General features: G+C 36.6%; 1 protein-coding gene across 2 annotated transcripts in view; it reads left to right on the top strand.

Annotated features, from left to right (window-relative positions):
• Window positions 1-18751, top strand: part of LOC126281384 (carboxypeptidase Q-like) — an 83656-nt gene extending 64905 nt beyond the window's left edge. The window contains exon 6 of one of the 2 annotated variants that reach the window (XM_049980337.1): window positions 17861-18751. In XM_049980337.1, the coding sequence (XP_049836294.1) occupies window positions 17861-18110 (250 nt within the window). In that variant the 3' untranslated portion in view covers window positions 18111-18751. The remainder of the gene's footprint in view (window positions 1-17860) is intronic. The other variant, XM_049980330.1, reaches the window with a different exon arrangement.
• Window positions 18752-20634: the final 1883 nt, after the last annotated feature.

The raw sequence follows: 20634 nt of genomic DNA, 5'->3' as shown, positions 1-20634 counted from the left end.
CGCGTCAGGGTTTGAAAACAATTACGCACTAATGCACCTTTAATTTGTTTTCAGTTTCTATTACTCATGAAAATAGGAGTCGGGGCTCTTGTAGAACTTTCTTTTCATTCAAATATTCCATTAGGCTGTGTCTGGGTAGAAGGGTTCTCAATTGGGAATGTTTTGGAGGAGACTTCCAGTACTGAAATTTACCTAATTACCATGGAAAACTTCCCAAAACCTTGGTTGGATTCAGGAGAGGTCATCAGGCATGGGTCGATCTTTTTAAATCATCTGTGTGGTGCTGTAGATTGGAGTTGCAAGTATCATACCGTACAGCCATCCACCCTAGCAGGCCCTCACTTGCTTGTAATCAACAAAATTAGTTTTTGATTAAAAGGTAAAAAAAAAGGTTGGAAGATGACTGAGTGACAGAAACAAATAAACTATTGAAAGTGAAAATGAACCAATTCCAAATGTAGATTTTGTGAAAGCATTGCAGCTTACTGGAACAGCTTGTAAGTACCAAGAGAATGATTTAAACTTTGGATTTATGTTCTGTGGACCTGAAAACTATTCATTACCAGAGTGTGCCATGTGCAGATAAAAACTAATCATTGAATTCATGGTCCTTGGTAAATTGAAAAAGACATCTGAATAGTAAGCATAGTTACTTAACTGGGAAAGATAAGGACTATTTTAGCTGATTGATTTCATCACCAGAAAAGCTATGTTACTGTGAGCAACTGTATTTGGAAAAGTGCAAGTGGCCAATTTAAAGTTCCTGAAACAGTAGGAAAAAACTGCAACTCCGTACTACTGCTGAGGATATAATTTCTCAGGTGTGTAAGGAAATCGGTGTTACGTGATGGTGCTGAGAAGGAAATATCTTTGGTTCCATTGTCAAATGAGACTATTTCCTGGAGGATTGATGACATGTCTTCAGATATCCAGTTCAATGTACACAAAAAGGTAAGTGATGGTAATTTATGAGGGCGAACTGGAAAGTAATATCTCTGAATTTTTTTATTCAGCTCTCAATATTGGTTGAGATATTACACGTCATGCATATTACTCAGTCGACATTCCTGCTTTGCTGGTGCACGTTGCAAGCCTCTGCCACTAGAGGACTCTGAATTGTAGTGTTCAATGTGGTGGTGTGTAATGTAACTATACTAGTGTGTGAGAAACAGCTCAGAAAACTGAAAGCACAAATTCAAAGAGTTCATCCACACATAGAGCACACTCTCCTTCGGCATGGCTATACCAGACCACACACAAGCCCTGCGACATCTGCAACAGTCCAATGCCTTGGGTTCACAGTCATCAGTCATCCTCTATATAGTACCAACTTGGTCCCATCTGATTTTAATCTGTTTCCAGAACTTAAAGGTCATATTCAAGGACTTCATTTTGATAGTGATGAAGTGGTGCAAGCTGATTTGAATTTGTTGCTCCATCAACAAAGTCAAATGTTCTGCAGTAATGGTATCAACAAACTGGTCTCTCATTGAAAGAAATGTGTTCGTCACCAGGCTAACTGTTGAGAAATAGGTATGTAGATGTGAAGAATGAAGATGCTGTGTGTCAATAAAGTTGATTCTTATGTAAAAAGCTTCAAGTTTTCAAGTAAAAAATTGGGAGGCTGTATTTTTCAGCACACCTTCATATTTTATACTGCAGCTTGACGAGTCAACTGATGTAAAGTAAGAAATGTCAATTACTGAGTTACATAAGATTTTTTGATGTGGATTCAATTGCTGAACAATTCCTTTCATGTACTAAACTGTCCTCAACATCAACTGGTTTAGACGTGAATAATTCTATATTCACCACTTTGAAACCAAATGGGCTGTTCTGGAGAAGTTGCCATTGTGTTTGCACTCACAGTGCAACAGCAATGACTGGAAGATTCAAAGGATTTTTAAAAATCCACTGCAGATGGTCAAGAAAAGAAGGCTCAGGCATGCAACAAATTTGAAATTTCTTTTAGTTAGATAACACAATCTTCCTTCATTGAAGCCTGTGTGAAAACAGTCACAAACAAAAACACAGATGGGGCAGAAGGCCTATTAATGATAAATAACAAAGAGTTCTAAATGGAAGTTTTTGCACTTTAGATGCCAAACAAAAACCTGAAGGGACCTGTTAGAGTCAGAGTGTACAATGATAAACTTACTAAGTTCAGGGAAGTCAATTATAAGGATGAACACAGAATTATTACAAATCCACTGATTGGTTACTACATCAAGGAAGTGCCTTCATCTGGAGAGGTTGCGTGGGAGGTTCTGGGTTGTGAAGACTGGCATGGGCAGTGGTGACTGTGTAGCGACGGCTCTGGAGTGAGCTCTTGATGATGAAATGCAACTGAATGTGGCACCTGGCTCAGAAAGCCCACTTGGAGTGAAAAGTTACTTCTAAGGGTCCAGATGCTGGCCTAAGTACAGCCCCAGTTGCCATGATACAGCTTGTCCTATTTCCTGTCACATGGCTGGTGTAAGAAAGAGGTCCATGGAGCCAGAAACCTCTGACAGTTTTTAGGCTGTTGTCTGCTGGCCGTGTGGAGCACGGGAGCTTTCATAGGCTATCTCATTGGAAGCTGCCTGCCTGCATATCTTGGATGTAATGTGTATTTCTATCAGAGTAGGCATAAGCCCACAATACAGCAAATTTGGTGAAAGACTCAAACAACACATTGCTTCATATATCGTGAGGCTGAGGTGGTGAAGACTGTTGCAACAGAATTTTGAGTGAGTCATTAACATGGCACATTTCGTTAAGTCTGGGGCTTTTAAGACAGGACCTCTTGAACAATTGTTCCGTGAAGGAGATCTTAACATGAAATTTTGATTCTGCATATGTAGATCTGCTAGATGCCTAAAGCTAGAGACCTAGAAACATTTTCTGAATTACAAAAAGCCTGGATTTGGAAACCACACATGGAAAAGAAAAAACTTAAGAGATTTACTGTTACTTTCAAAGTAGACCCACATGGTGACATAACATACATACTCATATTAAATCACCTCATGGCACAATATTTTCGCTCCACCACTGTCGACAAATATGACTGATGTCGTGCCTCCAGAATCCATCACTAACCTTTCTCTAGAGGAAGAAGAGCAGCTTGCAGAACTTCAGATGGACTGAAACCTCAGTTGAAATATGGTGAATTACCACTATCAAGTTCTGGGTGTTAGCAAGGAAAGAGCACCTAGTAATAGCAGAGAAACCAAGTACTACACTGTTGCATTTTTTCACCACCTATTTGTGCAACCTCAGACTTTTATCACAAGCTAACATAAAAAAACAAGGCACAGGGAGTAGACAACATTCCATTAGAGCTACTGATAACCTTGGGAGAGCCAGCCATGACAAAACTCTTCTGTCTGGTGAGGAAGTTGTATGAGACAGGTGAAATACCCTCAGACTGCAAGAAGAATATAGTTAGGTGCTGACAGGTGTGAAAATGACTGAACTACCAGTTTAATTAGTCACAGTTGCAAAATACTAACATGAATCCTTTACAGAAGAATGTAAAAACTAGTAGAAGCGAACTCGGGAAGATCAGTTTGGATTCTGGAGAAATGTAGGAACACACAAGGCAATAGCTGACCCTATGACTTCTCATAGAAGATAGGTTAAGGAAAGGTAAACCTATGTTTATAACACTTGTATATTTAGAGAAGGCTTTTGGTAATGTCGACTGGAATACTGTCTTTCAAATTCTACGAGCGTAAACCCAAAAGTAAGGTCTCCAATTTTTTTAATAAGTACATAGACATGTTTATTTCTACAGTGGTTTACATTAGTTTACAGCTTGAGCATTTGGCTATTTTTTGACATAATCACCATTTCTGTCAAAGCATTTTTGTAGGCGCTGTGGCAGTTTTTGTATGTCCATGTCATACCAGCTCGCCACCATGCTGTTCAGAAAGTTATGAATCTCTTCTTTTACCTCATCGTCGGAGATGAATCGCTTTCCGGCCAAATGTTCTTTTAACCTAGGGAACAAGTGATAGTCACTGGGTGCCAAGTCAGGACTATAGGGTGAGAGGGTGATTGTGTTCCATGAAACTGTAGCAGGTGAGCAAAGGTTTGCCGAGTGGGTTTGATGAGTGGGCAACCATTGTCATGGAGAATGTGTACACTCTTGCTCAACATTCCTCTTCTCCGGTTCTGAATTGCCCGTTTGAGTTTTTTCAGAGTCTCACAATACCTGCCAGCGTTAATTGTGGTCCCAGCGATTCAGCTCTGATGAGGAGTTGAAAGAAGGAGTTCATAACTTTCTGAACAGCATGACGGTGAGCTGGTATGACATGGGCATACAAAAACTGCCACAGCGTCTACAAAAATGCATCGACAGAAAGGATGAATATGTCAAAAAATAGCTAAATGTTCAAGCTGTAAACTGATGTAAACCATTGTAGAAATAAACAGGTCTATGTACTTATAAAAAAATAGGAGACCTTACTTACTTTTGCGATTACCTTTGTACAGGTGGCAGGGATAAAATACCTGCAGCGAAAGGCTATTTACAATTTGTACAGAAACCAGCTGGCAGTTATAAGGGTCGAGGGGCATGAAAGGGAAGCAGTGGTTGAGAAGGAAGTAAGACAGCATTGTACCTTATCCCTAATGTTATTCAGTCTGTATAATGAGCAAGCAGAAAGGAAGCAAAAGAAAAATTTGGAATAGGAATTAAAGTCCAGGGAGAAGAAATAAAAACTTCGAGGTTTGCCAATGATGTTGTAATTGTGTCAGAGATAGCAAAGGACTTGGAGTAACAGTTGAATGGAATGGGCAGTGTCTTGAAAGGAGAATATAAGATGAACAAGCAAAATGAGGATAATGGAATGTAGTCAAATTAGATCAGGTGACACTGAGGGAATTAGATTAGGAAATGAGACACTGAAAGTAGCAGATGAGTTTTGCTGTTTGGAAAGTGAAATAACTGATGATGGTCAGAGTAAGGAGGACATAAAATATAGACTGGAAGTAGCAACAAAAGCGTTTCTGAAGAAAACAAATTTGTTAACATTGAGTATAGATTTAAGTGTTACGAAGTCCTTACTGAAAGTATTTGTTTGGAGTGGAGCCATGCATGGAAGTGGGACATGGACAATAAACAGTTTAGACAAGAAGAGAATAGAAGCTTTTGAGATGTGGTGCTACAGAAGAATGATGAAGAATAGATAGGTAGAGCACACAACTAATGAGGAGCTACTGAACAGAATTAGTGGGAAGAGAAATTTGTGATACAGCATGACTAGGAGGAGGGATCGGTTGGCAGCACACATACTGAGACACCAAGGGATTGCCAATTTAGTACGGGAGAGAAGCATGGGGGTAAAAATCGTAGAGGGAGACAAAGAGATGAATGCAATAAGCAGATTCAGAAGGATGTAGGTTGCAGTAGTTACTTGGAGAGGTAGTCTTGCATAGGGCAGAGTAGAATGGAGAGCTGCATCAAACCACTCTTTGGACTGAAGGCCACAACAACAACATAAAAAACAAGAAATATGAGAGACTTGTCTGTGTGTTTGTTTTCAGTTTCACCACAAACTGAACTTTTGTTTAAGAAACAACAGGCTCAAGTTTCTCATTGAGAACTAAGACTTGTAAGGTGTAAACTAGTAAATAACCTGTAAATAAGTTTTATGTTCTGAAATATTGCTATACATTCTGTTGTTCTTTCTTAAAAATAAACATTTAATGAAATTTCTTCAGTTACTTTTTTTAGTAATATCATAAACACTCAGAAGTAATGTGGCACGCCTAGATAATTTTATGGCACAGTATTGTGCCTTGGCACACCCGGTGGGAACTGCTGCTCTAGAACCTTAAAAATACTAATGTTATCCAGCGTGGTTTCAACATGGTGGTTAAGATACATTTCCAACACGCAGAATGTTGAGGGTTCTACTGTTGTGTGGTGGTTATAAAATTTTTATTTTAAAATCCTTGCTGAAATGACTTTGATCATTATTTGTATTCAGATTATTGCTTTAAATGTATTTTTTTATTTCTAATCCTTTGCTGTGTCATTTTGTAGTGAGCCACATAGATCCACATCTGCGGTCTGTGTGCACAGTCATAAGACACGCCACAGGAGTTGGCAGAGACACCGTACCACGACAAAACGCAAAAAGCAACTGCACAATAAAAAACACATGTAGACATGACCATACTCATTGTCAATGTGTCCTGATCCCACAAGAGAATACCGCACGATGACTGACACCAGAAACATTATTGAGTCTAGAAAACAATATATTACAATGGGTTCACTAGCTACCAAGTGGCTCACTATAACTGTCTGATAATAAATATCAGAGATAAACATGTAACTGAGTTATAGCTGTATGGGCTCAACTCTAAAAGCTGTCGGCTGGCTGGTAGAGTGCATGAATGAGAGGCTGCACATGTATCCTCAAGTGGCAGCTTCTGAGGGTTGTTGAATGTATGCCTGTCTAGCAACTTTTGTGGCATGCTGTCTTATGACTGCACGCAGATCTTAGGTGTGGATTTATGTAGGTCAATATGATATTAATCATTATATTATATTATATTTTTTATTTGTTCTCACTTTTTCTTTCAATCATTCACTTTTATTTGGGACCTTTTCCATACGATTATAATTATTTTTATTTATCTATTGTAATATGCTGATCTGCCTTCCCTTGTAAGACTGTATGGTAAGTAGACATTATTAAATGTACTGTGAAGCAGTAGTCAGAATGCCCAACTGCTTAAACAGGTGTCTGCAAGAAGATTGTGGGTGAGCCTCACATATTACTCTTGCAGCACTTTTTTAGCAATGAAGACTTTCTTTTTTAAAGATGAGTTTCCCCAGAACATTATTCCATATGATATTAGTGTATGAAAATATGCAAAATGTGTCATTTTACTGATTTGTATTTCCCCCAGATTCGCAATGTTTCTAAGAGCAAATGCAGCTGAACTAAAGTGTTTTAGCAGTTCCAAAATATGCTTTTTTCAGTTTAAATCCTCATAAGTATGGACACCTAAGAATTTTAAAGTTCCCACCATATTTGTAATTTCCTCGCCATGTGTTATATCTGTCATGGGTGTTATATCCCTACATGTGCAGAACTGAATATGTTGTGTCTTTTTAAAATTTAGGGCGAGACAGTTTACAGAAAACCAGTCATTGACACTTTTAAGAATGTTGTTTATCATTTCTTATGTTTCTGTGTGGGTGCTTGGATTGACCTCAATACTAGTGTCATCTGCAGAAAGAAGTAATTCGGCTTGTTGTATATGAGACGGTATATCATTTACATATATGAGGTACAATAGTAGACCTAAAATTAAACCTTGAGGAACAACGTACATGATTCACCCATGCCAGAATAACGACCCTGAACTACATTGATTGAGTTACTAAGTACAACTTTCTGCATTGTTCTGGTTAGATATGACATTATCCATTGGCTATACTGTCAGTACCATAAAACATCAATTTGTCAAGGAGAATACTGCGATTCACACAGTCAAATGTCTTAGATAAGTTGCAGAAAATGCCAACTGGTGCTATTTTATTATGTAATGCATGTAAAATGTGAATGAACGTGTAAATGGCATTGTCAGCAGAGTACTCTTCTGAAATCCAGGCTGTGATTTGCTGAGGATATAATTTGCTGCTCAGGTGATATAGAATACATCACCTTATCAAAACTTTTGGAAAATGATGTTAGCAGTGTGACAGGTCGGTGTTTAGACATCCTTCCTACCACCTTTCTTAAATAGTGGTTTGACATCATTATTCAGTCTCTCTGGAAAAATGCCTCAAGTTAGGTGATGCATTATATATTTCAGATAAGACCAGGCTTGTTATATGGGACAAATCTTTAGTATGCTATTAGAAACACAATCAAAACCAGATGAACTTTTATTTTTGAGGGAATGTATAATTTTCTTAATTCCAGAAGGAGAATTTGGTGATACATTCAGATGATTGAATATTATTGAAGTTGCTTTTTCAACATGCTGCTGTGATTTTTTTTCTTGAACTGTTTGTATGCTTTCTACTACATTTAAGAAATGATTATTAAATATATTTTCTACCTGTGACTCAACATTAATAGCCCTTCCATTCAGTTAAGTTGTAATGTTATCCTGTTCTGTGGCCATTTATCCTCTGTCCCATTTCTCTACCTTCCGTATAGCTTAAGTCTGTTGTTGGAATTACTGATTTCTGGCTTTATATGCATGTTCTTTGATTTTTTAATAACTTTTCTTAATATTTTTGAGTAGTTTTTGTAGTGTGCAGCTACTGCGGGATATCTAATTCTTCTTGCCAGCAGATATATTTCCCTTTTCCTTTCACATGGTACTGTAATCCATCTAGTTACCAAAGGCTTTTTACATGGCTACTTAATGTCTTTTCCGATCAGCTTACGTGCAAAGTTATTTTCAAGTAATATTACGAATATATCATGGTGTAGATTAAATTTAATGTTAGCACTTGAATTTCATCCCGGGCCATCTTTTGTAAACTATTCTTAAACATTTGTCCTTAAGTCATTAATTACAAAATCTATTTTCACTGAGGAGTACCAATGCTATAAGACTCTATGTTATTTATCCTAACTAACTGTACCTCATGATTAGTCAGAGCATTTGTTACCTAATAAACATTTATTTTCTTGCTTTGAGCTTCACCAAAGAAAACATTATCAATTAGGATCCTACAGTCTTTATCCACCTGGGTTGGAAAGTTAATGACTGAGATCAAATTATAGGGTCCAAACAATTTTTCCAAACAATTTTTCCTATCAGAATCCCTTGGAAAATGTACATTGAAATCCCCACTGACTTTTAACTGCTTGCTACTATCTGACAGGTAGCATAGAAAGGAATCTCGATTCCTCATAAACTGTTCAAAATTTCCCAATGGGGATCTCTGTATATTTACAATTAAAAGTGAACTATTTTTCAATATTAATGCAGAACCACACACTTCTGTAAGCTTTTCACTATAAACTCTACTTGTCTCAGTGCTTTTGAACTTTTGCCCAGTCTTAATATATGTAACAGCTCCTCCTTCCCCCATATTAGTTCTGCACGAGTAAGCTGCTTGATATGTAAGTGATATGTAAGTTATCTAACACTGTGATTATATGGTGCTCAGGTGGGCACAGGATGTGTGCCTCTTCAGAGCTCTCTAAATTTTCCAAAGAGATGACACAGGATTTTTGATGTATAGTCACTTAACTAGTTGTTTCAGTATTGTTTTGTTTAAAATTTTACCTAATATTATATCGTGCTCTGCTGTTGTTACTGATAATTTCATGTTGAATTGCTAACAGATCTGTTTACCAAACTGTTAGATAGTGTTGTATTAGCTGTTTATCTGGGGGCGCAGTACTTTACACAGTTAGAGGCAGTAAAACTAAGTGATGAGGGAGTTACAAGAAATGAGATGGTATCACAGGGAGTCTGTGGATGTGGTCAAGTCTGATTCAGGTTTTAGTTGCTTTTTGTATTTATCAAAAGCTGAATGCCAAGAATGCCCCACTCGCATATTCATCAGATTTTGTTTGGTAGTCCATCCTATTTAGCATACTGAGCATGCTGAACTGTAGCACTCACAAAAAGTACGAAAGAAGACACTACTGGATGACAATAAAATAGAAGAGAGGGAAAAGAGGGGGGGGGGGGGGGGGGGGCAGGCAAGGTGAGTGATGACACACTGGAAATGCAAGAGAAAATGCTAGCTGATTGTTGTTTTGGTCTGTTCACATTTGGGAGTTAGCCAGAAAAGTAATGTCAGTTTGTGAGAGATGCAGATAACTATATGATTAAACTTGCTTTTATTAGATAGAGTTACATTGGTTATGGCTGAATGTGAAGACTGTTTTTGGTTATAAATGATTTAACATTCCTCTTAAATGTTAAAATAGTTTGTGGTTAACTTTTGATGAAAAATTGCTATAGAGTGTAAACATTATGTTAGTGAATCACACTGTAGCTGTCATGGTGAAGGTCTAGCATTTGTGCTTAAAACAAGCCAAGGGTAGGAGTATCAGATCAAGGGGAACTACAAGTGAAAGAAACAAAATCAGTTACTCATTTCCATAATCTCAAATGTTAGCTAGATCTTACTTAAATTAGATACAGCTAGAAAACTTATAGTCACCAGTCAATGGAAGACAAACATATCAATAAAAGGGGGACAAGAAATGTTATCTTTTGGATCCAGTGGTTCACTTTTCCAGCAAAAGGGCTATAGGAACTATAATTGTGCAGGTATAATATAACCTAGTCTCAATCTGTCCTGGTCAGTGCAGACAAGCACAGGATAAGAGGGAAACCAAGCACAGCTTAATTATTCCTATTACTTGGTTTCAGAATCGTTAAAGAAGATTGTACATGTGGAAGTGACGTGGAGGTACCAGGTTCCATATAGATTATACATTTAAACACCAAAGAAACTAGTATAGGAATAGCGCCAAAGAAACTAGTATAGGCATGCGTATTCAAATACAGAGATATGTAAACAGCAAGAATACAGCACTGTGGTCAGCAACGCCGTATAAGACTAAAAGTGTCTGGCACAGTTGTTAGATCAGTTGCTGATGCTATGGCACTTTATCAAGATTTGAGTTAGTTTGAGAGTGGTGTTATAGTCTGTGCATGTGCAATGGGACATGGCATCTCTGAGGTAGCAATGAAGTGGTAATTCTCCTGTACGACCATTTCACAAGCGTATCAAACAAGAACTATTTATGAGCCTTACTTATACGGATTGCCTTACTGCACTGAAGCTATCTCAGAATAATGTGTTATGTAGCATTCAATCAGTATATGTACAAGTTAATAATAAAAGTGCTTGTCAGGAGTCGTCAAGTAGTAAAGTTGGCTACCAGTAAGTATTTTAGGCTTCTCTAGAACTCTGTTTCGTGGTAGCTATTTTTTTTATAATAATATCTGGCAAGCCATTGAAAATGTGTCTACTGAGTAATAGACACCTTTATGAACCAAAGTAAATTACTTTTAATTTTCATGAAGATGTTATTATTCCTGATATTGATCATATGAACTGAGTTGTTGTTTGTAAGAGAGATATGTCATAAACAATAAATTTCATTAATGAATAATTATATGGGGAAGTAATTGTTAGTATATGCAGTTCTCTGCACAGGCTCCCACAAGACGTTTTTGAATTTACAAAACAATTAGTTAATATTACATTGCTTTCTGAGGAGAAGAAAAACCTCTTAGCCAAGATCTCAATAAAACACTGTATTTTGGATAACCAGTTTCAGAAAAACAATGTTACCATAATCAGATCTGTAATAACATTACAAAAGGTGCTACAAACTGTTAGACACTATACAAATAATGTCTAGTTTACTCATACTGAGTATAAAGGGGGATGATCTATAAAGTAGAAACAGAATGCCCCTTGATATTCAGTATGAGTGAACTAATTTACATTGCTTTTCCTTTATTTTCTGACTTTTTTCACTGTGATCTCTGTGTTTTGCCACAGTGTATATAGATTTTTTTATCTACTGTAAACATGACAACCTAAAGATGGTGAAAAAAACACATGGGAGAAATACTGCAAAATTTTTAAAAAATATCTCCATCAGTACTCCACAAGCCACTTGACAGTGTGTGGCAGAGGGAACATCTGATACCACTGTCTGATCCTCCTTTCCTGTTCCATCGACAAATGGCGCATGGGAAGAATGACGTCTTTATTAGCTCTGATTTTCAAAATTTGTTGTCGTGGTCATTTCACAAGATGTATGTGGGAGGAAGTAATATATTGTCAGACTCTTTGTGAAAGGTATTCTCTCAAATTTTCAATAGTAAACCACTCCATTATGCCCAATGCATCTCTTGTAACATTTGCCATGGGGCCTTGTTGAGGATCTCTGTTATGCTCTTAATGCTGAATAACCGTCTTGTAATGAAATGTACTGCTTTTCTGTCTCTGTCTCTTCTCTACCTGCTAAGGGTCCCAGAATGATGAGCAGCAATAAAGAATGAGTTTGGCAATTGTTCTCTAAGCCACTTCTTTCATGGATAAATTACATTTCCTTAGGATTCTTTTTATGAATCTGTCTATCATTTGCTTTTTCTACTGTCTGTTTTTTGTGGTCATTCCAGTTAAGATTGCTTTTACATATTTTACAGTGGATATTGTTTCCAGCAATTGTCATCAGTGGTGTAGTTGTACAGTGGTGGATTTCTTTTCCTATTTGTGTGCAGTATGTTACATTTATTTATGTTCATGGTCAACTGCCAATCCCTGCACCATTCATCAATCCTCTTGTGGTCCTTTTGTGAACTGATACAATCTTCTGGTGTTGCTACCTTCTTATTGATAACCACATTGTTTGCGAATAGCCTTAAAGAGCTTCCACTGCATTCTACTAGATAATTTATATACAGGCTTCCTTGTGGTTCTCCTGGAATTACCTTTACACCTGTTGATTTTGTTCCATCATGACCCACATATTGAATTTGCTCTTCAGGGAAGGCTTGAATCCAGTTGCAAATCTGGTCTGATGCTCAGTGAGGGTTTTTTTTTTTTTTTTTTTTTTTTTTTTTTTTTTTTTTTTTTTTTTTTTTTTTTTTTAGCAATGCTGGACAGTGTCAGATGACTTCCTAAAGTCTATGAATACAAGATGTATGTTTGTGGAATTCATGTTGATTTTTATGGAGGACATTTTTGTTCTCCAAAAAGTAATATTATGTCGCCATAAATATGTTTCATGATTCTACAACAGATTTCCATCCGTGATTATTTGCATCTGTCATATGATCCTACTTGAAAATGGGAATGACCTGCACTTCTTTTCAGTCACTAGGTACCCTTCGTTGCTCGAGTGGCCTATGATAAACTACTGCTAATAGGGGAGCTTTTCAGTCACTAGGTACCCTTCGTTGCTTGAGTGGCCTATGGTAAACTACTGCTAGTAGGGAGCAAGTTCTTTCGCATAATATCTGTAGAATCTTACAGGTATCTCATCTGGTCCTTGTGCCTTTCCACTGTTAAGCAATTACATTTGTTCTTCTGCTCCGCGGTCACTTATTTCAATATCTGTAATTTCGATGTTCATACAATGATTGAAAGGAGGGACTATATTATGATCTTCAATAGTGAAACAATTTTGGAAGACTGAATTCTGTATTTAGGCATTCTCGCTGTCATCTCCAATTTCAGAGCCAGTATGGTCCCTGAGTGACTTTCTGTGAAATGCCTGAGAGCCTTCGTAATATCTTCTTCTTACAATATTTTCCATGGCAAAGAAATGTGTTGTCATTTCCTATTATATGAGAGCATGTTTGCACACACACACACACACCCAGCCAACCTGATTTAGCTTTTGACAGTTTCCCTAGTTCAAATAAGGTAAATGCTAAGATGGTTCATTTGAAGAGGACACGACCAAATTCCCTTCCCATATTTCCCACATCTGAACTCAATTTTAAACCCCAATCTCCATTTGTTCCTTGTCTATTCTCTTTTCCGTATAGGGGAAGAAAAAAACATTGGTCATGTAGAACTTGTTTGTTGTGAAACATTTCTCAAACTCAGGCGTATTCCAACAGCCACACCCAGAGAAATTCTGACTGAGCACTTAAATAGAGCCATGCCATTAAAAAAAATGATTATTTAGAAAAAAATCTACCTTTACAATCAAAAACAGTGCCACTGGATTTTAAAATGTGCCATTAGATTTTAAAACAAAAGATATGAAAGAAAAAAAGGAAAACATGTATAGCGAACACAGACTGACTAACTTAAAGAAGAATTTCTTGTAAACATTAGTTAATGATTTTAATTATGATATTGCAATTAACTTTTTGTTTCAAACAACTCTGATTCATCACTGTGTGTTTGAATTGCAGATTGTCTGCAGTTTTCAAGTCCTCAAGTACTGTGGATAATCGAGTGTACTATATTTGTGAAACATCAGTAACATAATTAACAATGAAAATAGTGACCCTTTGAGAGATATTTTGAACTGTTGACAAGCAAAAAAGTTTATGTGGGCACACTCACCACTCTGGTTGTATCAAGTTAACTGGTTTGTCAGCCTTTGATGTCAAAATTTGTCTGTACCACTACCACTATGAACTTAATTTTTTAACTTTTAAGTATTTCCATAATGAGGTTATAGTTCATTCTACACATAAAGGAAGACCTCATCTTAAAATATATTACCCTCACTTGAAAACAGTGAAACATAATTCCAAGAAAACATATAAAAAACCTTGGCTAACTAAAGGAATAAGAATATCTTGCGACCGTAAAAGAGAACTGTATCTAACAGCAAGAGGGAGTACTGACCCCGAAATTGTTCAATATTATAAAAACTATTGTGCGGTACTAAGAAAAGTTATTAAAAAGTCCAGAAGCATGTGTATCATGTCTGAGATCAGTAACTCTATAATAAAATTAAAGCAATTTGGAATATTATTGAAAGGGAAGCAGGGCAACCAAGAGCACAGGAAGACTTTAGTGCCATAAAACTGAATGACAAGTGTACTAACAAACAATCTGAAATTGGAAATATTTTCAATAATCATTTTTTAAATGTTGTGGAGAAAATAGGATTTAGATCTTCACTAGAATTGGCAAGGCTTCTAATAGAAGAGGCCATACCTGTGCAATTTGAAACAACTGTATTTCCATTAACCTCTCCCTCTGAAATCAGTGAAATAATAAACTCACTGAAAAGTAAAAGCTCTTACGGAATTGATGGCATTTCCAGCGAGATACTTAAAGCTTGTTCCCCACAGATAAGTAGGATTCTCAGCCATGTATGTAATAGCTCTTTGGAGCAGGGTGTTTTCCCTGATAGACTGAAATATGCCATTGTAAAACCATTGCATAAAAAGGGGGATATGTCGGATGTCAACAACTATCGCCCAATCTCTCTTCTGACAGCTCTATCAAAATTTTTTGAGAAAGTAATGTATTCAAGAGTAGCCTCCCATATCTGTAAAAATAAAGTACTAACAAAATGTCAGTTTGGTTTTCAGAAAGGCTTTTCAACAGAAAATGCTATATACCTTTCACTGATCAAATATTAAATGCTCTGAATAACCAGACATCACCCATTGGTATTTTTTGTGATCTCTCAAAGGCCTTTGACTGTGTAAATCATGGAATTCTTTTAGATAAGCTAAATCATTATGGTTTGGGGGGGCAGTGCACAAATGGTTTAATTCATACTTAACTGGAAGAATGCAGAAAGTTGAAATAAGTGGTTCATGTAATGTTAATACAACAGCTGATTCCTCAAACTGGGGGGCTATCAAGTACGGAGTCCCACAGGGTTCGGTCTTAGGTCCTTTACTGTTCTTGATATACATTAATGACTTACCATTCCATATTGATGAAGATGCAAACTTAGTTCTTTTTGCTGATGATACAAGTATAGTAATAACATCCAAAAACCAAGAACTAAGTGATGTAATTGTAAATGATGTTTTTCACAAACTTTTTAAGTGGTTCTCAGCAAACGGACTCTCTTTAAATTTTGATAAAACACAGTATATACAGTTCCGTACAGTAACTGGCACAACTCCAGTAATAAATATAGACTTTGAACAGAAGTCTGTAGCTAAGATAGAATTTTCAAAATTTTTAGGTGTGTCCATTGATGAGAGGTTAAACTGGAAGCAACACATTGATGGTCTGCTGAAACGTCTGAGTTCGGCTACTTATGCTATTAGGGTTATTGCAAATTTTGGTGATAAGAATCTCAGTAAATTAGATTACTATGCCTACTTTCATTCACTGCTTTCGTATGGTATCATATTCTGGGGTAATTCATCGTTGAGTAGAAAAGTATTCATTGCTCAAAAATGTGTAATCAGAATAATTGCTGGAGTCCACCCACGGTCATCCTGCAGACATCTATTTAAGGATCTAGGGATCCTCACAGTAACCTCATAGTATATATATTCACTTATGAAATTTGTTGTTAATAATCCAGCCCAGTTCAAGAGTAATAGCAGTGTGCACAGCTATAACACCAGGAGAAAGGATGATCTTCACTATGCAGGGTTAAATCTGACTTTGGCACAGAAAGGGGTAAATTTTTCTGCCACAAAAGTCTTTGGTCACCTACCAAACAGCATCAAAAGCCTGACAGATAGTCAACCAACATTTAAGAATAAATTAAAAGAATTTCTAGATGACAACTCCTTCTACTCATTGGCTGAATTTTTAGATATAAATTAAGGGAGGGAAAAAAACTAACTTAAGCATTAGTGTCATGCAATATTTTGTGTAATGCATTATCTTGTACAGACATCTTTTATTAACCTGACACGTTCCACATCATTACGAAGTGTCGTATTCATGATCTATGGAACAAGTATTAATCTAATCTAATCTAATCTTGAGAAATTGTGCATTATCTTCTTGTCTTTGACAACATATACCATTATATATAGAAGTAGTATGAAGCATTGTATGAAGTTATTTTCACAGGTTGGGTTCACAGCGGAGTTGAACATTTTCTTCACTCCAGACTCAGTGTTTTCATCAGGTGCATACATCTGCAAGTTATGTCAAATAGAAGTCTTGCTTCAGATGGCAGAAGAACCCTGGATAGGGTCTCCCAGCCATTATTAATCCCATACGATCTTTTATCACCATTTTGTTATTTTCTTTGTGTTTTGTACAGAGAGAATATCACACATATCGACAAACATTGGATGATGTTGTTCCTCAAAGAAGTGGAAGTTTATATGGAAGAAAGAAGAATGATAGGGACTATAGAGGAACACAGCTTATATAAGCAAACCAATCCTAAGTAAAGATAGAATGTAGAATGAGGAGTAGTACTACAAGAATGGCAGGTAATAGTCTTGGTGCTGTTTCATTCTAACTACTGACAATGGGGCACTCAGAAGGTATTTGGACCTGCATTTTTGCAGTTGCAATGGATGAGTGCAAATGGATGGGTCATGAGATGGATCTTTGAAGTATCATTTCCAAGAAAAGTATTTGGTATTAAAGACTTTAACTGTTTTAAAATTCCATCAGCCATTCTACCATTTATATATATAACTTTCTGCACGGCTGAATAGCAAATGTGAAAAACATATAGAAAAATGCTTGCTCAGTGTCCTCCACCTAGACTCTGGGTGCAAGACCAATAATTGCTGTTGATGCAGTTGAAGAGAGGAGAAGGGGGAGGTAGGAGGTGTGTGTGTGTGTGTGTGTGTGTGTGTGTGTGTGTGTGTGTGTGTGTGTGTGTGTGTGTGAGAGAGAGAGAGAGAGAGCGAGAGAGAGAGAGAGAGATTCTAGAAGACTGGTTGATGTATTGAGAAAAGCGAAAAAAGTACATCATGACATGCTGTTATTAAATATTGCGAATAGTCATGGAAAACTCATGTGATTGCTAGAAACATATTTAAAGGACAGACAGCAGTGCATGTAGATTGTATATTCTAATGGAGAAATACTGGAGAGGAGAAGGTCAAGTACAAGAAATATACAGTTTGGTGTTCTTCACTGCTCCATTTTAGGTCCAGTCCTATTCATATGCTATGTAAATGATTTCCTAAGTCTCTTGACAATGAGCAATTGATCACTATGGATGCAGACAATACATCTGGTGTCTGCAGACAGTGAGCCCAGCCTAGTTGAAGAGATACATAACTTTATTGAAAAGGCAATGAAAGAGACAACTTAAAAGTAAACATAGAAAGAACTAATATTATTCAATATGTTAACAAACCAGCTGCATACTGTCATACACAGTTTAATCATTTCTTTCTCTCATTTAAATAGTGACATTCACTTCTGCTACAAACATGCATTATATTAGAGAAACTTTTATGTTAGCTAACTGGTGTTTTATCATTGTTTCAGACTTCTTAGGCCACTGAATGCTAGCAAGTATACTACTCCACAAGACGGAGGACCAGACATAAAACTATGGACAGATGCTGGCGTACCTGGTTCAAGCCTTCTCAATGCAAATGAACATTACTACTGGTTCCATCATTCAGCAGCAGATATGATGACTGTGGGAGACCCACATGCTCTCGACTTGTGCACTGCGGTTTGGACTGCTGCTGCTTATGTAATTGCAGATATAAGTACAGATCTTCCAAGGTAGTCATTGTGTACAAAGTAGTATTTCTCCATGGAAATAAGAGAAATGTACAATGCTTTTATCTTTTCCAAAATTTAAATTATTTGTCGTTATAGTGTGAAGACAGGGATTGGCTGTACCTACTAAAAGTGTTTGCTGTAGGGTTGGAAGAAGAAAACAAAATACCTGTAAATATGACTCTGAGCTTGACCTTCTCTTAAAATCATTTTATAATTTTTTTTTCTCTTTCATTCCTACTTCCCTTCAAATTTGTGTAGCTATGCTGTCACCATGTTTAACTTTTTCTGGAGAAAGATATTTGTCATTCAAGAAAATCAAGATGCAGTCATTTCAAATGATGTCAGCATTACAACCATTTGCTTGGTTGAGTACAACTAGTTTATCTGTTTTTGTTGTCATGTGTAGTGTAATCTTTGATTGTTATTTTCATGTTTCTGACTTGTTTATTTAATATGTTAGTAACTGAGTTAGTAAGATTATTTTAGACATTAGTTTACTACACATTTAACCAGGTGAAACTGATATTTTTATTCCTATTTGTGATGCTATTTATGAAAAATGACTGTTCATTGTTGCAGTATTTATATTAACATTAAGAGTATGAATAATGTCTCTTACTCTTCACAATACACTGAATCACTTAATGGTGTTCTTATCAATTTATTTATAGTGCTTTGTGATATTACCTTCCTTTGAAAACCACTTTTCCATTTTTATTTGTTCTGTATGTCTATATCTTGGAAGTACCACTGATTATGTGCTGCAAATTTCCTGTGCAAACATGGAAAAATAAAAGCAAGGAAAAAAGTAACTATAACACTGAGCAGAAATGCCATATTGAGACGACTATCAAATTATTGCTGAAAACAAAATTTTTGTTAAATTGCATCAGTTTTAGGAATGTTGATAAAGCGACAGTTAGGTCTTATCAGGTGATGCATCTTTGTTGTGCTCTATTACATACAACACAGTGTAAGATGGGTGAGGAGGGGTGGAATGGAGAGAGAGAGAGAGAGAGAGAGAGAGAGAGAGAGAGAGTTGGGAGGGGGGGGACAAAAGCTCAAATTGTATGAAATGTGTAGTGGGACTCAGAATTTTAATTTCATAGATGTATCTTCATTTAATATTTGTATAATTTTAATGTCTGTCATTTGCCCCATACTGCTTTTGTTCTTGTCAGTTGTGTTTGTTTTTCATCATGCAAACCTAGAAAAGTCTGAAGTTAACTTTATTCAGATGACTTCATGTAACACAAAAATACATTTTTGATATAACTGAAAACTACATCCTTGTCATTTATAGTTTGTTATTTATTTCTCCTTCAATTTGTTATACTTGGACATGTTTTCTCTGTTCATGTATGTCATTAAAAATATATATGCACATTTACAGAGGGAAAGGTGGAGGAGAGAAGACAGGAAAGGTAGGAAGATTGGGGATTAAAATCTCATTAGAGATGGAGAACAAACTTCCATTGGAGAAGGATGGAGGAGACAAATCATCCTGGCATTTGTCTTGAGTGATTTAAATGACTAACGGAATATATAATTCCGTATGGCCTTTATGGAGGGAAATGCCTTTATGGAGAGAACTGGCTTCCTCCTGAGTAAGAGGACAGTGTCTTACCACGTCTCCACATTGCTGGGGAGAGAGAAAGTTGCCACCTTTATATGGTCAAGATTTATTTGAGAAACTGAAATCACATTTAAAAAGAACTGTTGATCCTTTTTGAGAGTTATTGTTGTTCAGGAGACATTTTAATAGCTGAGCAACATGTACTGACATCCATTTCAGAACACAAAAAAGCAGTTTGAATTACCAGTATGCTTGTGTAAGAAATGTTTACAAGTTTTGTCAATTACAGGTAGCATTGCTTCACTACAGATGGAAAAAAACCAGTTAATGTGAAGTAAGCATGGAAGTTAATCTAGTGCTCTTTATAAAATGGAATGTCTAATTTTCATCACCATTTTCGAGTATACAGAGAAGTATTTGTTTGAAATACACAAGAGCTAGATGTTTTGGGAATAGCTGAGTTGTGTGCTGAGAGCTCTGCATTTTATACTTTAGGAACACTGTATGTACTATTTGCAAAAAATGTTCAACCATACATGAAAATGTGTATGTCCAAATGTCATATCAAGATAATGCCACAGCGCTCAATTATGTTAAAGCTGGGACAATTTGGGTGCCACAAGGTATTTTGAAATTAAAGTGGTGCTCTTCCAGCTATTTGTCAGTGTACATTACAAACTGTTTTGTGTGGCACATTATGTCATTGAAGGGTCGCATCCAGCTCAGGGAAGACAGTCTTTGTGCCAGACTGAATCTCACCCTCTGCAGTGGAATGTGCACTCTGTTGAAGATTCCTGGCAGATTAAAACTGTATATAGATCCAGGACTCGAGCCTGGAAACTTGCATTGTGTGGGAAATGCCCTTACAGATTGAGTTATCCATGCATATCACTTTCCTACCTTCCAAGCGTCACAGAAATTTTGCATACCTTATGAGACCAGCACTTCTGGA

Source organism: Schistocerca gregaria, chromosome 1, assembly GCF_023897955.1.
Source record: "Schistocerca gregaria isolate iqSchGreg1 chromosome 1, iqSchGreg1.2, whole genome shotgun sequence".
Lineage (NCBI taxonomy): Eukaryota > Metazoa > Arthropoda > Insecta > Orthoptera > Acrididae > Schistocerca > Schistocerca gregaria.
The sequence above is the reverse complement of the archived record's forward strand: the minus strand, read 5'-3'. Positions and strand labels throughout refer to the sequence as shown.